Raw genomic sequence first — 14,743 nt, forward strand, 5'->3', positions numbered from 1 at the left:
AAAAGAAAGAATGGAGGAAAGAAAGAAAGAAGGACAAAGAAGTAAAGTTAATAGAATAATTGATCAAACTGTTTAGTGTAATGAAGAGGGCCAGCATGAAGGCGTAGTACTCCCACAGAGAGGATGCTGGCAGGAGCCTCAGAGAGATGAAGAGACCGAGGGGGAGGATGAGGAACGGAGGGAAAGAAGAGGAGACAGAGACAGAGATGGGGAAGAGTGGCGGCAGGGGAAAGGGGAAGAGACAAAGGCAAAGACAGACAAGGAGGATGATAAGGAGAGAGGGCAAAATAGCCCGTAATGTAACCCAACATAAAATCATGACGACGGCGAGCAGTGACTCTCACGATATCTTCAAAAAATCACAGACTGTTTGCCAGAATGAGAGAGGCCAAGTGGAGATCAGTCATCAGACATCAGTGTTTTTCACCTCAGCGCCGCAGGCATCAAGGAGAAAATTTAAGTCAGTCAGTCGGGTGTGAGACACTTCACCCCTCTACGCCTGTGTGCCATCACACGACAAAATCAGTCCCTACAAATTCTGTCTGTTCTTTATCGAGCAAGTAAAAGTCCTACTGATGTTCAAATGCAACTATGAATCATCAACCCCCAACCAACCCACGTCCTCACCCCATTACATTTTAATATTTAAACAACTTCTGCAGTCCCACTCCCAGACTCTAGAAGAACTACACATCATTCCTACAAGGGCGTCCTGGGACTGGACAGAATGTGTGCCACATTGTTATGCTATATTCAGATGCTGGAGTCGGAGGCAGCATCAGGGAATCAGGACAGCAGTTCACTGACTCTGTGAGAAAGTCACACCATCGGGTAAAAGGGGAGGGGCTGTTGGACAATCTTCAACTCAATGTAGTGGGTCTCATTTGGGTCTGGAGTAAGGTTGTGTTTTCTTCTAAACACATTATACATGTTGGTAGAACAGCCATTATTTTGAAATTTGACTTCCAAACTTTATTATCTCTCGTGATAAAGAGCAGACTAAGAGATTAATGCATTTATTTGTTTAGTTTATCTTTGTTAAAATGAAACACAAAAATGACAATTTTGTAAACTGTATTTATATATTTATCGATATGCTGCTATCATGTGTAGTATACTGTAATGACTGCATATATTCACAGCAGTATTTTTCTGTAGGATAATAACCATCAGTGATCTGATTCAAATTTTCAATTAATTTAGAATTACTCAGAGTGAGAAACAGTTAAATGTAATTTATAAGACTATAAATGTTATTTTAACATTAATAATAACATATTTCCACCTAGAAACAGCTCAAAAACGAGTACAAAAATAAAACCGAATAAAGTTGGAAACATTGCTGTTTGCAATAAGCAAGGGCATAGGTCCATATGGTCCATATGGTCAATATGGCCACCTATGGAAAAAGTAGATAAAAATATTTTTTCTAACATATTTTCTTTGCCTTTTGTGTCACTTATAGAAAAATACATTTTAAATGAAAATACAGACAGTTGTAGGAAAAGACGGGTACCAGCAGCATTGTTTTTTAATTCAACAAAGTTATTGCACAAATTTGAAAATAATCAAAACAGCCGCCTTGATTGTTCCAGTGTTAACGACTTCAAATGACTCTTAATACACACAGTATTATTTTGTAAGATTGACATTATCAATTTAAAAAATTGTGGTTAATTGTGTTAATTTTAACTGTTTTTTTTATCACTGTTAAACTAGTTAACAAGTCTCAATCAGTCTCAATCAATCAATCAAATTTTTTATTTCATTGACAAAAAATTTGTTTCCAAGTACATCCCTTTTCACTACTTCTCATCAACAGTGAACTAGATCAGTCTGAAAGAGAACCAAATGCTGACAACTGTCAAGCAAGATTTTTTGTCCTTTTCAAATGCTGCAAAAATGTAAACTAAAGGAATCTTAGTCAGCTAAGCATCAGTATTTAATCAGGTTTGCTTAATGCAGAGCTTCACCTAAATCTACAAAAAGAGCACGTGAAGAAGTTTCTGAGAAGTGGTTCATGTTCATAGTGTCGGTGCTGATATGAGCTGACAGGTGACAAACATGTCAGGAGTCTCACACAGGAGCAGCTGAATGCAGCAATTCTCTAAATAATATCATGCATGAAAACAGAGGGAATCCTGAATCACCTCAACAGCATATTTGGATTCAGATGTAATTGAGCCACTGACACCTGCTTAGTGAACGTCTGCTTTATGTCCATCTTTTCTGTCTTCTAGACGAGACCAAAGAGAGTCTGTCACACCACCAACTCTTGTTATTCACTTGAGTCTTTGTGTCGGTGTGACTTACAGCTGTCCTCTCTCCTTCTCCCTCCATCCCTCGTTCCCTCTCTCTGGTTAAAGCAGCGATCTCTTGACCCCAGTTCAAGTGCAGACATGACAGCTGGAGATGTCACCTCACGGCTCTCAGCTTTTCCCATCTACCTCTGTCTCTGTCTTTGTCTGGTGACCGCTTGACACTGTGAGGAGCTTGACATGACAGGTTTAGATGTCATCTTACCGCTACATGACCCTCTGCCACCCCCAGCCCCCCACGCTCTCTCCTCCATGCACTCTCACCCTCTGTCTCAAACTCTTAGCGCTGACCTCTTAAGGTGCAGACATGACAGGTGTAGATGTCACCGCGTCTCTCGCTGTCTCTGTCTCGTGACCTCTTGAGTCCCTGCGGTGTGTGACATGACAGGTGTGGATGTCACCTACAAGTGAACCTCACTACTGCTCTCTCCCCTCTAATCTTCCCTCCCTCACCCCCCCTGTTTGCTGGTCCCTGCTGTGGACAAGCAGCTGACCTTTGCAAGTTTCCCCTTTGCTCCTCTTTTCTTCATTTCTTGATGCATGAAACTTCCTACAATTCTTTCCATTTGTATCAGGAATCTCAGCCTGTTCTCTTTATCATCCTCAGTCATGTCACTGTGTTTAAACTGAGAATTCCTCTCTTAGCTCTTTTCAAAAGCTCAACTTCTGTAATGAAAGGACGACAACTGCCAGAACTATGTGCTGTGTTGCTGTAACAGGACATAGGTGGCTCAGTGAGGCTTAGGGACAGTGGTGCTTTGATCTAAATCCACACGAAATGCTTGGGCCTGATCTTACACTGTGTGCATTTACGCACAAGGCACAGCATCAGCCTCAGCTTAGCTTCAATTCTTGTTTAAATTATTTGGAGTAAAGCAGCTGTTTAGAACTTGACTGCCACCAGAGGCGTCTAAAAAAATCATTTCCTCCATTTTCCCTCGAGAGGTTCCTCTGTCCTGTTGAGTGTATAATTAATGTTTTTTTTTATTTTTCTGCTTAAATATTAACAATATTTTCCTGCAGTGACAGTTCTGCACACAGGGAAGCCAGCAGCATTGAGAGACTTCCAGGTGATTTCTGCTGTACTGACGCATCAATGTTTCTTTAACAATTTACTTTATTGATGGAGATTTAAACAATCAATAAAGTTATGCTGCTGTGCCTCGTGTGTAAATGCCCAGTACGTCTCTCTTAACAGGGAGACGCTTCACCCTATTTCACCCACCTGTAACCCATCTGCTAATAATCACATTAATAATTTTAATGACCCAGCCAACCCAAGTCACAGATTAACCAACAGTTGGGTTATTTCAGCATCTCTGTTCACTTCTTCAACTCACCGAATCCGCTGTTTAAATAGTAATAAGCTAGACGCTGGTACACTTTGCTTTTAAAAGGGATGGGAAACGACACTCTGATTTAATTCATGCCAAAAACACGCCTATGATTAATTAACAGAGAAAAGTCAACCTCTTTGTGCCTTACTTTGCACCCAGATTATGCGCTGTTTAAATAGCAGTAGAGTTTGACACACATGTACCAGATTTCATGGCAATCCATCCTATTTAACAAACTGACTAAAAATGAAAAAAAAAATCTAACTCATGGTGGCACTATATGAAAAGTCAGGAGATCACAAAACTCACACTAGTATGCAAATTTCTTGTAAAGATGCTTCAGTCTGGACCAAGCTGCTAGCATGGCTAAACAAATTTTAATACAAATTTAAAGGAATCAAATCCCTCCCTTCACCACACAGTAGCACCTGGGATGGAGTTCAGTGCAATATACTGAAATCACAGTTATCATGTGCACAGATAAACCTGGCAAGAAAATCATAGGAATTGAAAAGCAAAATCGAAAATTTAATTTCTTAATGATTCCGTAAGAATCATACACCAGCTCCGAAGAGGAGTCGATGCCCAACATTAGACAGCAGACAAAGCATGTCAAAGACACCTGTGAGGTGCTTAACGTGCATAACGCAGGTCTTAACCCCAGCTAACTGATGTCAACTCCTCTCCCTCCTCCTCTCTACACATCGCTGACCTTTTGGCTCAAGTTGAAGTGCAGACATGACAGGTGGAGATGTCACCTCCTCAATAACAGGTTGCTTTGTTTCTCCTGCTGATCTTCCTCCTCCCGTCCCTCCCCTCCTGCTCTGCACTCGTAAGGTCAGTGCACATGATTACCAGTGATACTGCCCCATGCCCCTCCCATATGATAAGTGGACGCACTTTAGCCAGAGTCTGTGGTGCCTTTGGCATCCTGCAACACTAAGTCACTGCTACGGTTTGTTAAGTCACGTAGAGCTGACCTTCTAAAGTCCTTGCAGTTACATTAAAGCTTTACAATCTGGCTGCAAGCATGTTGGCAGTGTTCGGAGGTGGGAAGCCAGTGAGGGATCACATCCATGTTGTGATTCCCACTGCTTTGTTGGGGCAACTGTGCAGACAGGATGAGATCTTGGGGGGTGGCTCAAACCTTCGCAGATGTTACTCCCCCAGGCTTCTCACTCACAGTTGATCACAATGTTTTTTCACTCCTCTTTCTTCTGAAATTTTTGTACATGTCATGTCTGTCACGTAGGAATGGAACAGTACGTGTATTTGTCCTGAACCATTAGAGAGCACTCAGATCAGTAAGTGACTTCCTCAGCTCAGCACACCAGTGACTAGATTTTATTGCAATACCACACTAAAAAGTCCACCCCAAACCTAAAATACATATATTTATTTCTATGGTAGAAAACTCTGGAGAGACAGCAGGATCTTCTATGGCTGATATCTCCAAAACTCTGCAACTCACACCAAAGCTATCTAGATGGATAAATGGCACTACAGAGGAATAATGTGAATTTTTGATTTTGGGGGTGAACTGTCTCTTTAGATGGTGTGTGTGTGTTTACTTTCTGTGCAACACAGCCAGTGGAGGGAGTGAAATGCTGTGTGTGCTACCTGGTGTGTATGTGAGGAACTTGTAGGCCATGTGAGCCAGCGGGAGGATGGGGATCATGCAGTTGTCACCATTGGTTTCAATAAAGTCGTGGCGAGTGATGGCGGTTGGATCGATGTGGTGCTCCCTGAATGGACGAATGAATGCCTGCAGAGACACACAGAGAGAAAGAGAAAGCATTGCTGTAAAATCCACAAAATAATCATTTCTGTAATTGTCTCCACGCTTCAGAAAAGAACCCTTATGTGATTAAAAAGTTTAAATTGAGAAGTGAGATTCTCATGGACCAATCATGAGCCACAGCAGCTTGACTGACATTTTGAAACACGTATTGAAATATTAGTCCTGCATTCAATTAAAGACTTTGTGATCCACACTGAAACTGCTTCTTTAAGGTCGAAGTAAAGAAAATAGAGTTATATAATTACTGAACATAATTACTGAAATAAAAAAAAACGTTATATAATTACTCTTATTTTATTTTTTTTTATTGTTTTTTCAACTTCAAAGAAGAATGGGAAAAAAATACTCCTAGTGCAAATATTAAGGTTACATAAAAAATAGGATAAACATATATTACTATGTAACAGTTGGACATGAAAACAGAGATAAAACAAAATAAAACTTTTTTTACAAGTCAGTCATATACATACACTAGTGAGAGAAAAAATTACTATTCACTTTTCACATCCTCGCCATGAGAACTGATCTTTTTCTAGATGCAGGTGCAGGTGCCTAGATAAGGGCAGAGAGGGTTTAATAATATCGATCTGTGTGGGAGAAGGGTTGCAAATGTTATCATGTTATGTTGAAACCTGGTTAGCACAAGATAAGATCCTCTGACTCCAAAGACTGACGTCAGTGGATTGGGAACAACAGCCTTTCCCATGATTCCTGAATGGGATCGAAAAATGTGTCTGAATTCTTGGGCAGCGCCAAAAGATACGAGCTACTGAAACAGGTGACTGCCCACATCAGCCGTACGCTGGATTTGTACTTGGACACATTTTGCAAAGCTTTGTCTTGTATTTGTAGTGTGATCAGTGTGATAATTTAAACTGCAAAAGCCCATGTCACGTGTTGGACATAGGTCATAGTTCATCTGTAATCGCTACACCAAAACCATTTATGCAGATTGTTTTTATTCTAAGGAGGAAGTACAAACTACATATGAAAGTGTGTTCTAAATAATTTAAGTGCCTCCTTTAATCAAAGGTTTTGACAAAAGTATAGATTCTATAGGTAAACTATTCTGAATTTTGGGAAAGGTAGTGTTTTGTTGGACAAAGTAACATAGTTGTAGGTATCAACTATATAGCATCAATAACAAAATCTCTGGTGGAATGAGTGAATTTCATATATCCATAACTGAAACATTGCATGGACAAAATGAAGGATTTTTGACCAGAGGAGCCAGTAGAGAGCTGGACTGCCACTCAAGACAGTTTTATTTTGAAATCATTTGGGATCACAGAGGCTATGTCATATACCTTAGCCTATATTTGGGATGTATTTGGTGGAAATCAGAAATTCTATTAAAATCAACAAGAAAGAGAATTTAAAGGAGCAATATGCATTGCAATAAGATCTATGGTTGAAGCGAGTTGTTTCTCCCTGCCATCTCCTCCCCAGCCATGGCAGAGACAGGCGGGCTGCAGGAGCTCCACAGGAGCACTGGCGGCGAGCGGCGAGTCCTCCACTGTAAGTTGATCAGCTGTTTATAACTGTCATCCTAAAAACAAGCTCACTGCTCTGAAAATAACACACTGGATGAGTTCAGTGGCGGCCTGTCTCACTGCCTGCCAAACTCCATTAACATTTTGCTCAGTTTAAAATTTAAAACATCTACACCTTCTACAAGAATATTATTGATTTCTTAAGACTCATAAACAGACACTCGCTCATTTGGCAAACATACAATATTAATTTGAACTCTGATTAATGTGAAACAGACATACAAAACAGTTATTCATTCATTCAGGATGGAAATTTCAAAGGCGGACACCTCGACTGCAGCGTTCATGTCAAGTGAAGCAATGAAGTGTTTCCCAGATCTCTGGTGACACATCACTGTCATTTTATGATTTAATACAGTAAATACATTACACATTTCTCCTTTACACCTGAAAGCCAAACACAGTCATTTAGACAACAGCAAATTCTACTCAGTTTCTTAGTTTTAGTTAAACTGACAAACATCCAGTTTTCACTAAATGGAACTGATGTGATAAACAATAGACATAAAGAGTGGCCGATTTTTCTACTTAATTTACATTCACTTTAAATTGGAACACAAGACAGACACTGGAAAGCATTATTTACAGTCTTTACGCAAATGCAGATCAAATGTGCACACACAAACACACAAACAAACACACACACTGCGACTCAGCGGTGCTGAGCACCACGCGCAACCCCAAAGCTCATATCCAGCATCCTAATAAACCACAGAACAGCAGTTGGCTCGCAGAAACACACTCATAAGCATAAATGACCCATGGACGCCCCACACAAACCCAAAAATGTGAGCTTCAAACACACACACACAAACACACACACACGCTCGCTCGCAAACCCCACCTGCACTGTGCAGAGGCAGACACCTGTCTGTGAGAGCATGGGGGTCTCAAATGAAAGACCGAATCTGAATCTCAGAAGCACAAAAGAGGACAAAAAGAAACACGCACACACACGCACACACAGGATAAAGGTAATTTATTTCCCTCTGTGGAAAAAGCAAAAAAGGAAGGTTTGCATCTGTATTTCCACAGTGTGCATCTGTGTGTGTGTGTGTGTGTGTGTATGTGTGTGTGTGTGTGTGTGTGTGTGTGTGTGTGTGTGTGTGTGTGTGTGTGTGTGTGTGTGTGTGTGTATCTGTGGAAGCATCAGCATGAAAACTCATTATTGTCGTGTTGGCCGTCCAAACCAATCACACACGCCTATCAGCGAGCGTTGTTGGTAGGTGCCACTGCAAACACAGAAACTATCTGTTGATATCTGCACAATTATATACCCATCTCGGCTCTCGCCTGCCTCTCCCCCACCTCTCCTCTCCCATCACCCCCCTCCTCTCGCCACAGCCCTCAGCCAGATGAAAGCCCGGCTAAGCTGCGGAGGTCGTGCCGAGCAGGGCGGCATCGGCGCTCCCAGTTAACAGTGGGCCACCGGTCGCTACGTGTCCTCTAATCCCACACCGTTTAACGGCCCACCTCGCACGACGTCCATTAATCACCAGCTCACATCGCCCATCGCCCCAGCAAGCACTGCCGTCCCACTGGTTGGACGGACACGCCCTCCCACCCCCTTCCTTTTTTTTGTCCTCCCGACCTTTATGATGTATTTTCATCTCACTTTCTATTGCTTTCTCTTTTTCTCCTTTTGGCCAGATATATCTATGTATGCTTTCTTCTAACTATCACTCCTTGCTTTTAAGTGAGAACTGACTGAAGCCATTCAATTAACTCTATTTTATTATCAGAATCACAAGAGAGTAACCTTAAAAGAGACATGTTTGTTACAGATGTGACAAAAAGAGAGAAACTGACATGAGGAGAGAACTACTGTTGCTAAAAGATGAAGAAACATTTAGAGAAGGAGGATATCCAAACATATATCCCTAAACTGTAAGCACATCTGGCACATTTCAATGTGAATCGAGCATCATTGGGAACTAATGAGCGTGCCTTTGTCCTCAAAGTGGTGTCATTAGAGGACTGCTAAATCCTTGTTGAGTCAATTAAAGCTCAACGACATGATGACGACAAAAAAAAAAAAAATAGGAAACAGCACAGCCCAAAGCCTCGCTGAGGAATAGTTCCACACACCGCAGGGAGAATGCAGAGCACTTTTTAAGATAATGTTGCAGTTTTAGTGCTGTGAGTGAAAAATGCTTTTATGGATTCAAATCAAAGTAAATCACCGTCACACAGTTTCTGAGGAAGAGTGTCAGCAGTATGGGAACATTTTTATATCTAAGGTAGAGCAACATCACCTTGCGAAGAATGAGTGATGGTGACAAGAAAGGTATTTCCTGAATATTGTGATTGTGCTTTTTCAAAATGTGCCCACTAATAATGAACTGGATTTTCATGTAGCCTCTGGATTTTACACCCCAGAGTACAGTGTACAAATAAAGAACTGTATTTTTGAAAGAGGCAGCCTCCTGTAATCTTGGAAAAATGAGGTCAGTTAGAGTTAAAATAAGTTGTTAATAGATTAGTTGATTGGTAAATCAACTGCAGTTTCCTTGATATTTAAGTAATAGTTGCAGTTAGCTTAACAGAAAGTTTTCAAGTTGCGAAAAACGGCAGACATTTTCTGGGGGTTTTTCGCTGCCTTCTTCATTATATATCAACGTAAACTGAATACTTTTGGTTGCACAAAATAAGACATTTGGACACCCTGGGGTCTGAAAAGTTGAAAAGTGTCAGAGCTCCAACGATTAGTCACTTAATCTATTAGTCTACTGAAGCAAAATTAGTTGCCAACTATTTTAATAATTGATCAATTGGTGATCAGATGGTCCAAGAGAGCATCAGAAGGGACAGGCAATAGTTTTGTCCCAATTCATTTGCTGTGTAAGTTTTAAGCAAATTTCGTCAAAACAGAATCTGAATCAATGACAGTTTCCAGTAACTACCATTATGTACATTTTCAAGATGACATGAGAATTTCATCCATCCAACCAGAGACGTTTCATAATGCACACCTCTGACTCAACATGTTTATGTTTTGGGCTCTCTGGTGAAGTGAAGGTATGTAATGGTGAACTTTGAACTTTTTCCATGAGCAGCAGCATTTATTTAATTCCATTGCATTTTTTTTGCCATTATTAGATAGTGACTAAATCCAACCTGAGTGGTTAAATGGTATGCATCTGATAAGCAAACCTTTCTACCTTCATCCAACATAAAAAGATTTTGTTTTGTTTTTCCAGCATTGTGGCTTGTATTTCCACAGCCTGTCATTCCACTCTTACTTTTTTATGATCACATCGAAAATGCCCATAAAAATGGAACATCCCCTCTGCAACCTGGGTGGCAAAAAAAAAGAGCCAATGACTTTGTCAGATAGTAAATGCATTTTGCAGTGGCAGCTGTTACTGCTCTGTAGCCTTCACTGCTAGAAATATTATTTATGATGCTATGACAGAGGACTCCAATGTTAGGTATCCCCTAATGAAGAAGTTATGGAGGACAGGAGTCAACTGTACATTGTATGCATTAATGCTTCTACAGTGTGTCTGTAGTATGATCTGAGCGACATATGAGATTCTGAACATTAATATAGCAGCAAACAACAATTTGCTACGATGTAATCCAAGCTTCTCCATTCTTTGTTTTGTTAGCTGGGCCGGCTGCACATGGATGCTAGTACATGTGAGTCCCTCCCTGTGAAAATATGGCCGTCTCTGTATTAAGTTTGTATAAAGAGACTTGCATTGTAAGAGGCGAGATGGCAGAGCGCAGTTTGGAGTGTTCAGCTGAGGGCATTCATATTCAACTGAAACACTCAAACTTTAGCTACCTCAGGCATATTTTTATTGGACAGTCTAGGCATAGACAGAACAGTATATAGAGGACGGAGCATCCGTGACACCACCACAGGTTTCTGAAAAGACGACTTGAAGCTCACAGTGGTGGCTTCAGGCGTTGCCATCTTGGCAGTGTCTGACTCAGCTAAACCAAAACTGGGCAAAGAGGAGCTGAGGTGGGCTGAATGAAGTGGCTACCTAGCAGCTAGCCATCTGTGACAGTACCCAGCTGTCATTCAAAGCAGACACACCCACCCCCATACAGTTGACATGAATGGCAAAATAGCTGTAGAGACCAAAATGTTTTTTTGTTGTTGTTTGTTTGTTTGTTTTTTAATCAGGATGCAAACAAGCTGGGCATTTTAATATAGAAGCCTCAAATGGCCACTTGAGGAACTGCAGTTTTTAGTGTTTGCTTCATTTTTCAGCCCCAAAGATTGCCACTTGGTTTAAGGTAGCTAGCTTTAGGAGGACTGTTAGCAAGCTAATAATATGATACATGGATTTAGTCAGATTGTAATGTAATGCAATATTAATGAGCAAAAAGGAATAAAAGCGTGTGGACCAAACCAGAGGTGGTACATGTTGAAACAGTGGAAAGATGGATCAAGATGGTTTTGGTGTGTTTATTTTGTTTCTGTCAAGTTTTAATGAAGTGTGTTTTATAATGATCAACTGTTTCTGTCAATGGAGTCTGGTGGCTTTAAGGAGAGCAATAGAACAGCAGTTTGTCATGAGGGGGGAGTTGTAGCCGACGTGTCCATTTGAGATGCTGGTGTTGATGTTTTTTTTGTTTTTTTAAAGTATTTTATTTATAGCTTTTACACAGGAACAAGACAGAACATTAAGGTGGTCAGCAGAGGAACCGTATCTGCCCCTTCCCACCCCTCCTTTCCCATATGAGGGAGTAATATAATCAAGAAAGGGTTGCCATATCTGTTTAAACCTCCTTGCTTTCCCTGACATTTCATATTGAATTTTCTCCATGCATAAAATACTAGAGAACTCTATGAGCCAGGTTTCAAAGCAGGGAAATATGTCTGTATTCTAGACCTTCAAAATAATTTTCTTTGCAATTACCATACCACACTGGATTGACAAAGTTTTCCAGTGGCTTAGAGTTTCCAGCTGCTGTGACCAGCCTAGAATAGCCGTTTCTGGATTGGGATGGAGATCAAGTCAGTAGACTTCTGAATAGCAATGGAAGACACCCGACCAGAACCTGCGAAGTCTTTCATAGAACCAAAACTTATAAGCCGGGTCCCGTCAGAGTGTTTGCACCTGATGCAAAGTGGTGATGAGGATGGAAAGAATGAATGCAATCTAACACGTGAATAATGGCCTTATACTGAATCAATTGATGTCTTGACCCAAGAGGTTTTCTTTCCACGTGGAGTAGCGCTGGAAGGAAAGTGTCACTAATATCCTGCTCTATGGCCGCCCATGAGGGGGTTGTATCTTTAATTTCATCAGGATATACATCCTGCCAGTAAATGAGGGCTTGAGCATTAGCTGCCCAGTGGTAGTGCTGGAAGACAGGTAAGGACAGCCCTCCTAGGGTTTCAGGCTAGCAAAGTTTGTTTTTTTTTTACCATTTTTACAGTTGTTTTTTTGTTACCAATATGATGTGTTTTGTATCCCCAGATAAAGGGCATGATGATCGAATGTAATGTTTTAAAAAATCTTTTAAGCAGGAAAATGGGTATGCTTTGAAAAAAAATGCAGAAACCTTGGTAGAGTCACCATTTTATGACACTAACATGCGGCGCGACTGCAGCAAAGAAATGATGTTCCTCTTCTATATCGAAATCCTTGGTAATTATCTTATTTGTTGAAAGTTTGAAAAGTCAGCTGTGCACATAACAAGTCACTGTTTCAGAGCAGATCTCTCTCTGTTGTCTGAGTCTCTTCCAGGTAGCATGTAAACACAGATGTGAAGGTATCATGAGATCTCGTATATCTCGTGTGTTGCTGCTTGGGTGAGAGCTTGTGTACCTGCTTCAGGCGTGTGCACGAGGATCAGGTCTGAGAGGCTACAGCTGACATTTAGGCTAAAAACATGGTGTAAATGATGTCTTTTTGGGTCAAATTTTAATGTTGTGGCTTACAGACACTTGGATTACACCACACGAGCAGTATGGAGACATTTTGTGTTTTTTTTTGTGTTTTTTTTACATTTTAAAACTGGTCACCATTCACTTCAATTGTACTGGATTTGGTTGCAACGCTGTTTTCCGCTGAAGCTCCAGGAGTGTTTTGTGAACTGGAGATCTTCACCCATCCTCACATCAGCACAGGGGTGAGGAGATATTGAGTGAAATTTCATTTTTGGGTGAACTACTACTTTAAATACTTGAATAAATATAATAAATAATATATAATTAAAATCAGTACAACAATATACACATTTTAAATCTTAAATTTGCTGAATTTGTTCCATAGTCTTATTTTTTGGCGACTCAAATAACACAGTCTCTGGGAATGACCGCTCTAGTGCAACATCTAGTGGCAGTGAATGTCCTAATTCAGAACCATAAGAGAGGTCCTAAAAATAACAACAACAGGAAACTTGGAGTGAAGTAACATGTACTGTACATACACTGTACATACATACACAAACACATAAAAACAGGAAACTGACAGAGGAAACAAATAACAAAGGGTGACACTGGCTTCAAATGTTTCGCCGGGTTTAATAACTGCAAACACTACTAGCCTCAGGTGTTCTCCATCATGGTCGCCTTTGATATTCAAACTAACCTTAACTGGGAGCACAGGCCTGCTTTATTCTCAGTCTCCAAACACACACAGGCACAAAAACACAACTGAGGTGTATGCCTTGCTTTTTTGTCTCCAAACACACACACACACACACACACACACACACACACACACACACACACACACACACACATTTTAAACTATTGTCATTCCTCTGTTCTCTGCAACGGTCCATTCTTCTCTTCCAGTTAAAGTCTTTATTAGAAGTCTCCTACAGTGTCCGACACACCATGCAAATCTGTGACTGCCGCCGTGCCTTTGGTCCCAGTAACTACCCGAGACCCCAATAAATGCCACATCATAAATAAACATCGAGCCACATAGAACCTTCAGCCAGCACAAAAAGTAAAACGGTAAAACGGGGCTGGAAAAATCATTGTTTAGAATCTACTGATGGTGCAATGTGTGTAAAATAATGTGTTGTTACAGCAAGATAAGTGAAATAAATCCTCGACAAATTACATCCAGTTATACACACATGATAGGATAATCGCCTGAGAGGAAACATTACATTAAAGCCCAATCAACATCAAATCAAAAGAGAATAACACCAACCATTATAATTAATCACACTGAACAGATCAATCAGTGATGTGCTTTCTGGAGCCACTTAGTGTCACACTGGATTGCAGTAAAGGTGCTTATCTTACAGCTGTGATGACAAGGCTTCAACAACAGTCTCCTGTGAGGAAATATGAACTGCTGATAGTTTATTAAATGAAATATCACCATTTTAAAGGCTAACAAGCAAAACCATGAATATACATTGAATGCTGCAAATCATAATCAAGCTGTTCAGAGTGACTGTGTTTTGTGTTTTTGTAACTGATTAACAAACTGCTAGTAATTTGATTTGTTAATGCTAATTTGAAATCACAAAGTGATGCGTTTGACTAAACCTGAAGCAGTCCATGCAGACACTGTGTCCAGTCGCTTCTTCAAACTTTGTTGCTGAAACACATATCATCGATGACAGAAATACACTCGTGAGCATTGCGAAAAGTGAGCGTGGGGTCTGGATTATAGAGCTCTTGGGATGATCGACAACACGGCATCATTCGACCACCAAGACCAGCCACTGTGTGACCATCTCACACTGTAGGCATAAGAGCCATGCTAACCCAGCTAAGGCTGCTCCAGGCGAACAGACGAAAAA

General features: G+C 40.7%; 1 protein-coding gene across 1 annotated transcript in view; it reads right to left on the bottom strand.

Moving 5' to 3' along the window:
• The window catches only part of peds1a (plasmanylethanolamine desaturase 1a), a 61,233-nt gene that overhangs the window by 8,660 nt on the left and 37,830 nt on the right, over positions 1-14,743 (bottom strand). Inside the window, exon 4 of the mRNA XM_084734880.1 lies at positions 5,276-5,420. Coding sequence (XP_084591006.1) covers positions 5,276-5,420 — 145 coding nt within the window. The remainder of the gene's footprint in view (positions 1-5,275; positions 5,421-14,743) is intronic.

This window comes from Lutjanus erythropterus, chromosome 13, assembly GCF_056507025.1.
Source record: "Lutjanus erythropterus isolate fLutEry1 chromosome 13, fLutEry1.hap2, whole genome shotgun sequence".
In the NCBI taxonomy this organism is placed as follows: Eukaryota; Metazoa; Chordata; class Actinopteri; order Lutjaniformes; family Lutjanidae; genus Lutjanus; species Lutjanus erythropterus.